Below are 15,700 nucleotides of genomic sequence, written 5' to 3' on the forward strand. Positions count from 1 at the left end.
AAAAACATTAATTATTACCTAAGCCTGTGTTAATTGATGAAAACAAGGATGAAGGTGATTAATGCTAACAGACCCTTCTCTAGAAACAACGTACAGTATATTGTGTATAATAAAATGAATAAGGGACACAGTGCTTACTTTTCAACTGCAGACCGTTTCTGAGACTTGGACTGGTAGTTGAGAGCCATCTTGGTTTCCATGCCAGTGTAGATGACAACCGCTAAAAGGAGGAGGAGTAAGTGAAGGATGGAGTAGTTATTTACCAGTAGTTGGACAAAACAAAATATTACAACAAGGTCTATTTCACAGATTTTTCCAGAGCTTTTGATCAAAACTTGCAATACACCAAATACGAGCCATTATTAACATCTGACAACTTTTATCCACCAAAGAAGACAGCAAAATGCAATTGAAAGCTAAAACCATACCATAGATGTGTTCTGTGTTCTTGAGCGTGGCTCCTCGGAGCAACAGGTTCTCTGAGCCTAGTGGCCTGCAAACAGACATCAGTCATTCAGACTGAAGATTTGTCACTTTTTCATCACATATTCCTATAATTTGTATAAACTTTAGGGATACAGGTAAAAAACATTTAGAGAATTCAATGAAAAACTTTTCTTGTGGTGGCTAGAAATCACTGGGAAAAACGTTGTTTTGTGTGACATGTGAGCGGTTCTGTTCACCTGGCCACTGGCTCATTGTCCATGTAGACGTTGATACGGCCCACAAATCTGTGCAGGTCATAGGTGAGAGAAGACACGTTTCAGATATTAGTGAGAGTCGAAACAGTGTTTTTCAGCACTGAGTGTTTTTGTACTGACTTGTACAGGTCCGGCTGTGGCTGTTCACATTCTATCGTGGCGTGGATGGCGTCCACCTCCTGTTCTGTTCTGTAAGCTTTGGTGTCCTGAACTGCATACAGTGTCTGAGAGGGGGGAGAAAGTGATCAAATCAAGAGAGAACAACAGGGGAGAAAGTGGAAGGTGGAAGAAGAGGGGATGATAGATGGAGGAGGGACAAAGAAAGACAAAAAATGACGAAGAGGTTAAGAAGAAAATAGAGAAATTTAAAAGGCTTTTCACTTTTGAGGCTGTTTCATTATCATATGAAATCTGTTGTCAATCAAATCACAAACACACCTTGTGGCTGCTCTCTCCATCCAGACTGGCTGTCGTAACAAAGCAGGTCCCATCCTCTCGGGACGAGGAGAGAAGTATGAGGTCGCAAGGGAAAGATTCATCTTCTTTCACAAAGACAACGTCCCCAACCTGAGAAAGAGTAAGTATGACTAAATACACAATCTTGTAAACAATTCATTTGAATCTAAATCCATTTTCTTTATGTAAAATTTTTAATTTGAGGGCAAAAATCAAACATACATCTTCTGACTTTTCCAACAGGGTCCAGAGGAAGACCATAACCCAAGTCTTTGGAGGATGACATGGCCCTTATCCCTTCAGTATTGCTAATGCAGTTTCTACTAATGCAGTTTGCCTAATAAGCTAACCGTCTGCTTTACCACCTGCAAGCCTTTCAAGTCCAGCCGACCGCTGCTAACATTTGTTCTGTCACAGGGCAGTGGAACCAGTAACAGGTCTGTTATCTCAGCTGTAAATTCACTCTGTGAATGTGTTACATAACGCACATTAATGTAAGTTTTCTAAAAGCTAAATTGCTCTCAACTGAGGCCTTCACACACACGCACGCATGTGCACAGCTTAGTAGCAGGGAAATCCCTCAGCATGAGCCAGTAAAACAAATGCACTAAATCTCTGTTCATGTTATATGGGGTGAGTGTGATTTATCTGGTGTCACACAAACACACACACACACACACACACACCGTACACACGCGCACACACGTACCCTGAGCTTGCGACTTTGTTTGCGGACCACTTTCCCATGCTGCACCACATGGACAGGACACTGGTTGACAGCGTTGTCTGATTTGTGTCTCAACCAGTCCTCATAACCCTGAGACACACACACACACACAGAGAGAGAGAGGGAGAGAGAGGGGGAGAGAGAGTGATAAGGTGTGTGTCAGTCTTTATTTTTATAAAACAAATTTGGTTAAATTAGAATGAAAACCAGTAAAAAAATTTAAACTTTGGGTCTCACCTGTTTAATGGCAGTGACTGTGATGACAAAGAAGAGCGGCAGTCCACTGGTGATCGGACTGGTGGGTGTGTCGATGATCAACTTAAGTGACACACACAGACACACACACACGCACAAACAGCACACAGAAATGTGAACATGAATTTAAGGCAAGGGAAGATGATAGACTTTGATAAAAGGGGGCAACATAATATCCAACGTTTCCAGGCCCAGCAAAAGAATGAAAATGACAAAATTGTGATGAAAACCTTTAAAGCATAGTGAACAGAAAGACTTTTTTGAAAAGCATTTAATTATACAATAAAGACAGGCTTTTACAGAAAAGGAGGCAGCAAGAATAAAACTGGAAAATATAATTTAGGAATCTGCAATTAATTAGAAATCCACATGAGGAGAAAAAAGCTTTTTACCTGGACCAGAAATATGATGAGAAAGTAGAAGTTGGCAACTCTCCTGAACTGCTCGAACATATTCTTAGGGACGAAGTTCCAAAATGTGTACTGGAAACGTGAGACAGTATTTATGTCCAGTCAAATAATATGTTCATTTGAAAAGATTAAAACAACATGTCCTGCTTGCAAAAAAAAATGAAAAGAATAAATGCTCAATATTTTTCTGACTGAAATCTTTCAAATATAATATCCATTCTTCTAAAATCTATCACTGAGTAGTCTTACTTACTTAATGACGTGTGTTTTGATCTTTGTGTGCACGTGTGTGTTTTCCTGTTTTCACTGACCTTGGAAGAAACTATTCTGTTGTCAGGAAATCTTTGTTGAATGAAGGCCTCTGTACTGGGCGGAGGCTCCTTGTGTCCGATGTAAATGGTCCTGCTGTCCACCCAGTTCTCCTCACCAACACACTGCAGGCAAACAAGAAAATTGTGAGCTGGAGCATACATGTGTTTGTGTTTCAAGTGATATTCATTTTGAATTAGAGTATGGATCAGCGGATGAAACTTTAAGGTGTGAAAAAGCCCCTAGGTTAACAAAGGAACTTTGTGGAACATGAATGACTGTTCCTGCACATTCACACAAGGCCCATTTAAAACACTGCTGCAGACCAGGACATACAAAATACTGTGGGACACACAGACACAAATTCAAAGACGCTGACAGAGGGTTAGAATGAATGAGGATATTCTTCTCAATAAATTAGCTTTTGTTACCACGGACACACAGACCTGCATGTGACTCAGACTGGAATGCAGATGCAACTCACACACACACTTGTATATACAAACTGACTGATAAGACACCTGAAGACAGCGATCTCCCTGTGGTGATGCTCATCTCTATTGTTCTTTTGGTCATTTGTTTTTTCTTTTCCAATCTTCAGATTTACCCGGTGAGATGTTTCTAAATTCAAATATAATGACTGTAAACTGTATTATGCATTTATTTAATTCAAAATCCCTCATGCAAAATCACTTAGGAATAACATAAAAAAGTTTTGATCCAAAATAGTTAATTAATTCTGAACCTAATTGCACAATAGAAACTCTAAATAATAATGTCAGTCAAAACATTTCAAAAGCAACCCAAAGGATACACATACAGGTTCACTTTTTTTTCCTATTAAAAACATTAAGAACTACTAATCCCAAGAGAGAGCACATAGTCTGTCGGTTATATGAACGAGACACGGAGAGGTGATTGTTGTATTTTAGTTGTATTTGAAACATGATGCAAGTCAGATATTTTGGGATATAAGTATTTCAGGCAGGATTGGACTTGCAGTGGAAACACACAGACACTTCATTACCAGGGTTTTGGGGTAAACACAGACAAGTACGAACTCTATTCACTCAGTTAATCATTTTATTGATCGAAACCAACGCAAAAATGTAAGAAGTTACCCAACTTTTTGTGACTAAGTTTTCAGAGAATTTCTGAAGTTTGGCAAACTGAAATGCACCTCAACTAAATTCAAGAGAATGTCAAAAATCTGACATGTTGTGGCATTTACACCTGCTCCCCTCCTTTGTGTTTTGTTGTTTGTTAATGAATTGATAAGTGAAAGTTCAGTTTTTTTCCTGGAATGTTTTAAATGAGAATAAGTCTTTAACAGCTTCTGTCTTATACGTCCAGAGGGCGTTCATGTCACAACAGGCCACAGTCATCATTACGCACCGGGTCATTTTCAACTATAGTAGCGAGGGAGGGGCAGGTCTGGACGAGACAGCTTCAGTCTGAATATTACCTAATCCTCTCTCTCTATTACTTTTAGTCATAAAACATGTCCAAGAGCAGCTGTCAATCAAAGCAATCAGAACAAATAAACATGGTATTGGTCACCTAATTCATCAGGCACACACGCACGTACGCACGTAGGCACGTGCACGAACACAGACACACACAAACACACACACACTAACAAGAGTTGACAATAATCTGTGACCAGTCAATGAGATTGAGTGTCAAGAGGCTGTATGGCCCAGTTTCTCTCTCTCTCTCACTCTAACTCACACAGACAGTAACCGGTTAACTCACAGCTCTAAGGTTACCTCGTTTGAAATGGAAAGCTATTTATATCCTGTGACCTCTAATTATCCATGGGAGAAAGGAAAGACAAAACTGATGTATGAATAAAAAAGACGTACATATACTAAAACCCCCCCTCCTCTTCACTGCCCTCGTCTTTAGTTCTCTGATTGACGACGTTCAGTGTCATTGCAGTCGTTTGCCAACGCTCTGTTCTAAGATGAATATACCGTCAAGCATCGTTTCCCTTATATCAGAGAAGGACCACACTAACTGGATGATGCCTGATGAAAACCAGATCACATGCGCCGCTTGCCAACTCTTGTCGCCCACTCGGCGTTACAGTTCCTCCTCTTCTCGCCCACCTGCCTGCTCCGTCTGCTTTGCAAAACACATTTCTTACACACTTCCTGTGAGATCTCTGCGTATGGAACAGAACCATGCACGCAGCTCAGTGGCTGTCGTTCAATTTGACGATCAGATTTAACATAATGACAGTCTGGTTCCTGTCCCCAGCAGCTACTGGGAAACTAAAAAAGCTCAATGGTGAGCAAATCATTCTATTGATGTTCAATATTCATCACTAGAGGCTTTTCTACTGCGTACTGTGCCACATCACAAAACAGCTCAATCAACAATGTCTCAATTAATGTGACTGACAGCTAGTATTGTCCAAAGAGTGCAGGCTGCAGGTGTAGGTGGACGTGCAGTGGACGAGTTCTCAGTCAGGCCCAACCCCCTGCTCCTTCTAATATGGCTACAATTGGTTTCCTAAAAACCAAGCGGACACTAGACAAAGTGCAAAACTCAACGCTTCAAAGTGACAGTTCACAAACCAATTGGTGACGTCACACTGGGGTTTGCCACTTGGTTATGTTCAGAAAAGTTTGTGAGCCTTCAAATTGCAGTACACATGCAAATAGAGTTAAAGATAATCTTGTATGAAAGTGGTTATGACATGAATCTTTGTTGATGGAGACAGATGGCACTGACTGGGAATCAGCGGGCCTCCCATTTGCCTGTAATGCAGCTTTATTGTTTTTCTCACCTCTTCCCTCTCCATCTCTCACCACAACCTGGACGGTCTCTAAATCTCCCTTCCATCAATTATGCGCGGCTTCCATCCGGATTCATGCTTTTTACACAAAGGCCTGTCTCTGTGTAATCAAATAAAATCGCATCTTTACAAAATAAAAGCTGGGCTTATAAAATAAAAGCGGACCGTATTAGGTTTTCGAATGTAACCATAGACTGTGGGCTATTCTGGACCCTGATAATCACTTTTAGCTGCGTTTCATGTTTCAGGACACGGCAGGTTTCAGGGGTGTATTTATAGTTGGAAGGGAAACATTTGTGGTGAGGAGAGAAGGATGGAGAGAACTCGCAGGCTTTGTTTCTGTCTGTCTCACTCAGCGCCTACATCCACTTTCTTTAAAGCTACATTAGTAGAAAGCGCAGGGAGCCTTTCAGGGATAACCCGCACACACACACACACACACACACACACACACACACACCCCCTTGTCACAGCAAAAATATATGACAGCAGGCATTCACAATACAATGACGTACAATGTTACCTCAGTAGTCACTGGTCCACAAGATAAATTTAGAAGAAAAGACAATCCCCACTTCCCCTATTCTTCTAGATTCTATTGTAAACAGGAAGAGCTAAACGCACCCATTCACAGGGATACATACACACACTTCCTGACACAAACTCAGTACTACTCTGCCACCAGGACCACGAGAGACACAGGGGAACGAATGATTCAGAAAATGAGATAAGACGAGCATGTTGACTGGACGAACCATTACATAAATATTTGATTGGGGGTTATTAAAACCACCTAACAACCAGATGATTATTGTGCTGCTGTGCTGAGAGAAGAAGCAAGAAGAACAGTCAAAGCAAGTCATCTCATTATACAGCCCAATATCACAAAATAGAAATTTGCCTGAAGGGGCTAAACAATCTGGAAGGACATAAAGCCCACAGATATAAAAAATGAGAATACAGTTACAACCCGTGTTGTGTGATCTGCTACACTGACGTTTGCACTGAGGGTGACTCTAACTTGAGCCAAGCTTACAGCAGTGTGTCCACACCAAAAACCTGTAACAGGCATTTTGAGTTTTCTTCCATAATTGAGAAACTATGTGTTTTATAGTTCAGCTGTCTTACTGTGGACTTACTAAGATGTTATTAGAAGTTTAGTGCACAAACTGCAAGGTATTCAGCCTCTGCAGTGTCACTCGAGTTGCTGCTGTGCGATGCCTGAAAAGTACAGATAACATTGGCGGATACCGCGAGCAGAAAAGAGGAATCACTGCAACACACCCACACACACACACACACACACACACACACACACACACACACACACACACACACACACACACACACACACGTGTTGTTTGTCTGGCTCTTTGAAAAGGCTGAGCTTTTTTTCCACTGATGACCAGTTTACTAAGTATTTTATCTCCCGCTGCTACAGGCAGTGCTGAAAATTAGTCTTGACAAAAGCGACGTACTGCTCCCTGCGATACCCATGCATGAGACGTACGCAAACAAAAACACACGCGGTTACGTCTGAATCCTGAGGTATACATCAGCGTTGCATATGCAAACAGGATCAACACATGCACGCATTGCCTCGTGAATGTGCACTATCTCTCTGTCACCACTGAGCTACGGAGATAAGAGGAGTCACCTCTGCTTCCCTAAATCACTAGGCATTAAACACAGTGTGTGTGTGTGTGTGTGTGTGTGTGTGTGTGTGTGTCTGTATGCTGACTCCTTTATTTTCTACCCCTTCCAGGTTGAAAATAACAGTGTACATGTTGGTAACATTGTACACTATGTTTTAGCCGTCTATTATGTATTAGCTTGTGTGACACAGTGTGTGTGTGTGTGTGTGTGTGTGTGTGTGTGTGTGTGTGTGTGTTACCTGAGTCACAGATTAAGTACCAGCTGTGCTCCCCATCTGTCACTATGCCGTTCAGCCTCGACCGGGCCAACAGACCAGTCTAAATAAGATAATGATAAATCCTCGTCACCACTCGTAGCCCATCTTAACCTTAAACCATGACGCAGAAAAATGAAAAAAAACAACAGTCAGCAGCGTCCATGTGTTCATATCTGAGCGTCTAGGAAAAGTAGTAAAAAAGCTGATGGTCTGATGAAAAACGGTTAAGCAGCTAATCTAGACTCGTCCAGATTCTTACTTTTGTGCATTGTTGATGCAGAAAACTGTGATTGTGCTTATATTGTGGGTGTGTGCTGGTGTGGAGATAAAACAACAAGCCACTGTGGAATTACCAAAGATGAGACGACAGAATACTAATCAGTTAAAACCAAGCCTGTCATAAAGCAAGCTGTGCGTGTGCGTGTGTGTGTGTGTGTGTGTGTCCCTTGGATTTAGTGATCTGACCCTTCCAGTCCTCACCACTTTGTAACCATCCACACACACACACACACACACACACACACACACACACAGATGGCCTCATCACATGACAGCACCACTGTTATTAAGTCAGTGGACTTAACGATTCAGCATTTGTACATGTAGGTGTGTATGTGTGTGTGTGTGTGTGTGTGTGTGTGTGTGTGTGTGTGTGTGTGAGTGTGTGTGTGAAACAGGTCTTTCTATCATAAATATACACCTGCATGTCCTTACATGACCTCCAAATAGTTGAAAAAGAAGGAAAAGTAAATAGGAAACACAAGATGGATGTAAAAATGATCTCAAAAGACCAAAATACCGATGCTGTTGATCACGATTCAAATGAAACAGAGCAAAGATCTGAAGCCTGAAGGAAACAGCAGGTCTGCTGACTCTCTGGAGACCAAACGTCGCTGAGATGAAATGAGTGGAATGAGCTGCTTCCACTACGTATACTATATGTGGGTCAGCAGACCACTGAACATCCATATCTGTGTGTGTGTTGTTTTGTTTTGTGGTTTTGACATTTAAAGCATTGTGTAATGTTATCAATTATTAACGAGAACTTCTTGTGTATGACTATAAAACACAAGGCTGCTACTAAACCTGTAGTGTCTGTAAGTAATCTTCTCTTTTCGAGGGATCTTCATTAGATACATGAGTAGGGTTGTTTCATTTATCGACAGGATGTACATCTATCTATTATCTGTATATACCCCCCCTCCCACACAAACACACGCTAAATTAAGGAGAGGAGAGGAGGAACGTAGTGTAACCTCAGTGCTTCTATCAGCTATACAGAGAAATTCATTAGCCTGGTTTCCATGGAGCAGATCTCAGAAGGGAACTGGGAAAACACGCCTCCTTTTCCACAATGTGGACGACTTTCAGCTCCAAATTAAAAATTTACCATGACGATGACCCGAAAATACCCTAAATTACAAATATTCAAAGCTTTCTCAGGCTATTATCTTTACGTCAGGGTTGTCGCCGCATTCATACACAAAAGCTACATCCTAGTGGCACTGACTTAGGTGCGTTTTAAAGCTGATTCAAGCAGATACTGCACGTAATGAAGTCGCTGCACGATAATGCAGGATAGATGCAATAGGCCGGCTGATAGACCAACCACTGTGCCTTTCCTCCAAACTGGACAGAAGAGCATTGTTGTGGATTTCTTGTGTAATTCTTCGGACGTCAGGGGAATAAACTCACACAAAGGGTCATACTCGCTTCATTGTGTCTGATTGATTCATAGTGGGTTCATTGCTGCCATGTGTGTGTATGTGAAAGAGAGGGTTCAGAAGGGAGTGCTGGTGATGGTCACATGACAGCCCCCACCCCCCCACCCACCATCCCATGACTTTACCTAATGCTGCGTTCAGGTCACATGGGAATAAATGTCGTAAAGGCCTGACAGTTAAAATCTACAGTTGGAAGCTTTCAGGACTGTGGCTACTAATATTTAAGGCATCATAACTGAGTTGGAGAAGTTTGGAGAATCATTTTACAATAATTTCCGTTGCTTGTGAATGCAGCACAATCGTACAACAGGAAGCTGTTGTCAGTCTCTCGCTGTTAGCAGACTGCTTGGTGACAAAGTTTCAGCTCATCAATGTACGGCTACTCGCAAACGTCACGCCTGGTCTGTTTTCACCAAATAACCTTTTTTTAACCGGGGCTCATCCAATCTCTCATCCAATCTCTCATCCGATCGCTCCATCTTAAGCCAATAAACACGCTGAGCAAATCCAATCAGTTCCAGTTAATAAACTTGACAACTTTCCCACATTTTCCTATGCTAAATCAAATTAGGAAGTGTTGAATAAATACATCTGTTACTCCGTTCTTCTACCCTGAGTGGTTTGTGTGTGTGTGTGTGTGTGTGTGTGTGCGTGCGTGTGTGTGTGTGTGTGTGCGTGCGTGGGAGACAGAGACAGGACACACTAAGTGCCTGTATTGATTTGTGGACACTACCTTTAAATAACTCCAGCACTGTCAAAAGCAGTGGGCTGTTGCCATTGGCCAAGAGATAGCCCCTCCCACCACCACCACCTCAGTACCACAAGTGGATTGAGGAGACGGGAAAAACATGATGGTATTTGTGCAGGAGGTGTTCTGGACAAAATGACTTTCAGTTAGTCAAACTGATTAGAACTTGTCACAACATGTGGAGCTAGTCCAAAAAACGTATAATAGATGCATAATCCGCTGCACAAATTTCTTCTGTATTTTAAGATTTTAGTTTTTACTACTATCTGACTGATTGGCTCTTTCATCTATAAAGCATTTACGGTAGAAGCTGTAATGCTTTTAAACCATTGGTAACAACGTACAGTCCTGAGGGGTGTCTCGAAACAAGATTCTTCTGTTCATCAGACGTTTTTATTTTCCTCAAGGTGAAAGTGCCATTAGCCATTGGCCTCGTATACGCACGTTTTACCACACTCCGTTAGTGCTTCACTTCCTGCTGTAATGTAATTCTGTCTATTCGTCTCTCAGGAGCTCAGAGAAAAGTACCAAAATGCTTTCAATACTTATTCAAACTTTTCATCGTCTCTGCCTTTCTCTCGCTCGCTAATGGGAGCACTTCTCTGCCTTCCCCAATATTCGTCCTGTGGGGACACAGCTCCTTGATGGGATTCACTGCGCCGTTTTTTGTTGCCGGTAATTATTTCAAGACATAATACACACACACAATAAAAGAATTTAAATATAATAGCGGTATATACCTCCGCATTTCCATAACCCTGCAATAAAATGATGGCAAATATTATGATTATTTTCAATTTCCCAATTAATCTGCCATTTCTTAAAATATGTTTTGTTGATGACTGACTTTTACTTTTAGTGATGTCGCCTTACAGTATATGTGGGTGTAAACTTTGAAAGTTCAATTATAATTCCACAAGTAAAGGAGGAATTGTATACATTGAACAGTGCCGCTTTACATATCAGTACAAATTGTCTAAAACAATTTTTTTAAACTTGCCAAAAGTATGGTTCAGCAGAGTTTGGCCACTGTGTACCAGTAGGTATCTAGGTTACTGCTATCTAGGGCTGAGGCGAATGCCTCGAAGCTGCCACGGTTGCCAATGGCGATGTTCAGATGTTGAGCGAGGTCAAATTAAAAAGAACAACAACGCTGAGAGAGATTGGCTGAAACAAAAACATGAGAAATGAGGCAGTGAAATATTTGAGGAAATGAAAGCTTTACCTGAACAAGCCTCTTCATTCTTACTTCCTGGCAAGTGAATTCAAACCCTGTCAGACAGAAAATGCAGCCATGTTGTGTTCTGGGGTTTAAGCTACCAGGGAGATGGCCTTAGGTCTTTAATGAGGCCTCACTCTGCCTGATTATTCATGTCTGTCTGACCTTTCTCTCTCTCTGTCTCGCTGTCTCCATTGCTTTTCTTTTTGTCTGCCAGTCCAACTGACTCCTCAGTAACCGGTCCTCTTGGTTGGCCTCGCTGGTCAAGGCTCCAGGGACTCTCTGAATAGATCACATGATGATCAAATGATAAAGAACTGCAGTCAAAAGCTAATTCAAGTCCCTCTCCAGAGCCGCTCAGCGAACAGTTTGAAATGCTGTTGCTCTTCTTTATTAACATTAATAGCGTTTCGTAACAGGCCGTCAGTCATAAATAAAAACCTCTACCAGTCAATGAAGGGAAAGTCTGTTTCACCTCATGTTACTCTTCTCTCATCTTCTCATCAAGATCAGAACAAACAAATACACATTAAAAGAACAAACTAATGTGCCCATCGTTACAACTACAGAGCTGTAGACTACTGATGAAACAACAGAACATGCAGAGCATCTTTTGGTGGAAATTTATTCTGAAATTCAGATTCAAAACATTCAAAACAGTCCCTCCATGATGTCGCCATAGCAACAAATAACACAAATTCAACCAACGACTGTTCAATGACTGCAACTTGTCCGAAATTCGACCAATCATCATCGTTTCACAAATCCTTGCAGGCCCCCATGCAAAATGCTGAGCCACACACATACATCGCCAAACTGTGTTTATGGTTGCGAAGACGCAGACATGCACGACTATGCAAGGGAATGAAAGATTTGAGTCTGCGTGGTTAGAGGTAGTGTAGCATAAATCATAGAGAAGCCCTTTTCTTTCCTGTGACAAATGATATGCTTACTGTGGGTTTAGAATAGTTTAGGGATACAAATTCTCAAAAGTAAAATGTTTGGCTTGAAAAATGGCTTGAAAACTATATTTTGCAATTTTTCAATAAAAATTGCAAAACAAGTTAAGACTACGCTAACTTTTGCTGAAAGCAAGGGAGAAGAGAATTACTATATGGTCAGTTTGTTCCTTGACAACCATGAGATTAACAATTTCCAATTTTCCATTCTACCACGACTTCTTTCTTTCTTTCTTTGTTGTTTTGTGCTAAGTTGCTGTAGAGGGACATGTCAGAATCACAGTTCTTTTTTTCATCAGGGGTGATCAAAAGTTCCTTAAAGTGCATTGCATTAGGTGTGATTATCACATCTTAGTGCGGGTAAAAAAAAGAAATCATAGGACAGATCAGAGGGTGAGTGAAACCTCATGTGATCCTCATGAGACCAGTCACTTGACTGGGACCGAGTGACCTGGTGGAAACGGATGCAGAAGTTATGAGGTAATTTGTACAATCCTTACACTTTCCACCTATTAAGATTAAAATGCAGTGCCACCATGCATAGTCACAATTACCATTGGAGAAGTTCGTGACTGAAGGATTTCATTTACACTGCTGTGTTTCCTACAGCTGCTGCAGCAGGACAAAAAGGAAAAAAAAACTGATCAAGAAACAAAGTGAAATAACTCACTGAACAGTTAAAATATTCAATGAATGCACTTTGCCCCTGGTGTTGGCAGAACACCACACCGGTTTGATGAGCGAATCCTGGAAGAGGTCCAGTCCACTGAGCGCTGCATCTACTCCACTCCACCCACCAGCGCTCGCATCAACTTTTATACTGTAAAGATAATGCTGTAGCTGTCTGTAGCGTTACAGTCTAATGAGACTCTAAGATTTCATCATTCACTTTCTCTAGCTGACGATAAGTTGAAAGATAACTATCTACTGTATAGCCGCGATCTTCTATTTCCTGTAAGGCCTGATCCAACCCCGGCGGCACACAATGTAAAAAGTACTGTTGGGTTGCAAATTTAGCAGTGGCAACTTTTGTTTGTGGCAATTACACTCAAATATTAATGTGGTGATTATTTATTCATGCTAAAATGCTCCACATAGCACCTTTAAAGGATTTGGTCCTGTCACTCGGGCTCACCTTGAGTAAAGCTGCACTCAGAGGAATTTATTTATGTCACCATTGTTCCATTATTTATATTCTTCTCCTGTGTAACACTTCTTCCAGACTGTCTTATCTGTTTCTGCCACCAAATTCTCTGAGGCATTTTTGTAAACCACTTCCCCACACGACTCTGCTGCTCAGCAATGAGGAGCTTCTATTCTTTGTTTCAGTATGAGAATACAGCCATCATATACTTCAGAATAAAGAAAATTGGCCAGCCAAATCATTTGGTAGCAGAGTAATGAACTGGACAGATGTAGCTTTGTCATGTGCAAACCAAAAATGAATACATCTACAAAGCCCATTTTTGGCTCTAACGTGACAACACGTCATCTTAATTCCATCAGAATCATTTCAGAGTGCAGTGATGTGTGTATGTGTGCTCAGTATTATATCACTTGATGCTGCACTGCTCTGGCAGACTGACGGCCTGACAGACAAATAAGTGGTTATAGAGGATCACTGCTGTGAACGGTGGCTGCCAAAGTGCATTGACACTTTTCTTTACACAGGAATCAATGTTGTTTCATGTGCGCAAGTTGATCAGCGAGTGCCAACTTAATACTTTACTCACTGCCACGCATCATCTGCACTTCCAGAAAATAATAATAATAGAAATTTCTTGCAAGTAGGCCAAAATGTAGCTTCACATCCAGTGCCGTCATGCAGTTAGAGGTGAGTGCTCTGAGCCAATAATCCAGATAATCAATAGTTCAATCTACTGCAAATGTCTCAAGTAAGCAAAGCGGAGAGAGGGGAAAAGGGGTGAGATGTGACGGTTAAATGGAAGAGAGAGGGGGGGGCGATGTCTCCAGAGTGCACCATCAGCATTTGTGGCTGGGGGGGGTCATGCTCTCGCCTCACTTTTCCTCCTCTCCGTCTCCCTCTCTGACATGAGGACCATTGGGAATGGTGTGTTCCAGCAGCGAGTCGACCAGCTATCATTCCCTCAGACAGCGAGAACATTAAGGTGTATCTGACCCCCTCAGCATTTTCACCGGCGTTCCGGTGCGAGGTTATTAAGGAAGCCCGAGTTCAAACAGCATCTCTCTCACTCTCTGTTCCCCTCTTTGGATAGAGACCTCTACGCACCATTAACCCAGGGCTATCCATCATCTGTCTCCTTGTCCAATGGGCTGTAATACACTGTTAATGTTACTGCAACAACACCGATACTCGCCCTTAATGGAGCTCGCTCTCTCCAGCAGGTGCCGTGTGGGCAATGCAATGAGGAGAGGAACTGCTTTAAAAAGCAATGATACAGGAATTTTAGACGCAGGTTTATGTATCATCCAATAAATTTTTATTGCAGCTCCAGACATTTATGCAACCACCACCCCTCCCCCCAGAAAGTGTTTTCATCTCTTCCTGTTTATCTTGTGAATTTCTGGATTTTTTTTTTTTTTACTGCTGCTGGCCATGAAGAATGATGAGCTTCTCCATTATTCATTGATCAACTAGTACAAATAATAAATCTAAAGAATTTGTATGACTTTGTAGAAGTATATTTTGTCCGAGCAGAATGTTTTTCAAATTCTTTAAATAGAAGTAAAAGAATAATAACACACTTATGGGGGGGGGTATCAGGGGATCAGCCTGCCGCCTGTGTTAAAATGAGATCTCAGATCCTTTTTATTTCAACATGGCCCGAATACTCCTGACGTCGTTATTAAATTAACATTTTAACTACTTTACTTTTAACCATCCGGTTTCTGTCGTGAGCCCTCTGATTCGGACCGGTGACATTTGGACCATATCTCCTTCTATCAGTCAAACACAAGCAGTGAAACAATCCCAAGAGCGGGTGGCTTAGTGAGAGCCTGTAAGTCCTTTAGGTAAAGATGTTAACCTGGTGCACTTTGTGGACTGTGGACAGCAGAGACAGGAGGGTGTTAAATGATTAGCATGAGGAGAGGAAACCTGCTGTTGCTGCCAAACACACGGCTGTCCTTCAAAATAAAAGTCCTGAAAAGTAACCAAATTCATTTTTTCTTTGCTAATTTCGCTGGGGTCCCCCCTGGTATCCTTTTCAAGCACCCATGGGCGTCCCTGGTCCCCACAGTGAGCTGCTGTGCAAGACTCCGTTACAAGCTAAACAGGCATCAGCCCACTTTGTCAGCCAGTGCGCTTGTGAATTATTGACAGCTAGACAACGCCAGGGAGTTCATGTGATCCGCTGCCCTCTGCGTCACCTGGCTACTACTGTACGCCACCTGCCCACATACTGTAATAGCCTGCATGAAGTAACAGTCACACTGCAGAAACAACAATAGGATCACCAGCCACTACTCACTCACTCTAGACTGTTATCGTTGCCT

General features: G+C 41.8%; 1 protein-coding gene across 8 annotated transcripts in view; it reads right to left on the minus strand.

Moving 5' to 3' along the window:
• atp11a (ATPase phospholipid transporting 11A) overlaps positions 1–15,700 on the minus strand; it is a 35,247-nt gene that overhangs the window by 15,460 nt on the left and 4,087 nt on the right. For all 8 annotated transcript variants that reach the window (XM_035629997.2, XM_035629996.2, XM_035629995.2 and 5 more), the window contains exons 2-10: positions 2,861–2,983; positions 2,532–2,621; positions 2,122–2,202; positions 1,867–1,974; positions 1,140–1,268; positions 822–925; positions 684–731; positions 429–493; positions 139–220 (exon numbers count right to left, since the gene is read on the minus strand). In XM_035629997.2, the coding sequence (XP_035485890.1) occupies positions 139–220; positions 429–493; positions 684–731; positions 822–925; positions 1,140–1,268; positions 1,867–1,974; positions 2,122–2,202; positions 2,532–2,621; positions 2,861–2,983 (830 nt within the window). The remainder of the gene's footprint in view (positions 1–138; positions 221–428; positions 494–683; positions 732–821; positions 926–1,139; positions 1,269–1,866; positions 1,975–2,121; positions 2,203–2,531; positions 2,622–2,860; positions 2,984–15,700) is intronic.

This window comes from Scophthalmus maximus, chromosome 1 (assembly GCF_022379125.1).
Source record: "Scophthalmus maximus strain ysfricsl-2021 chromosome 1, ASM2237912v1, whole genome shotgun sequence".
Taxonomy (NCBI): Eukaryota; Metazoa; Chordata; class Actinopteri; order Pleuronectiformes; family Scophthalmidae; genus Scophthalmus; species Scophthalmus maximus.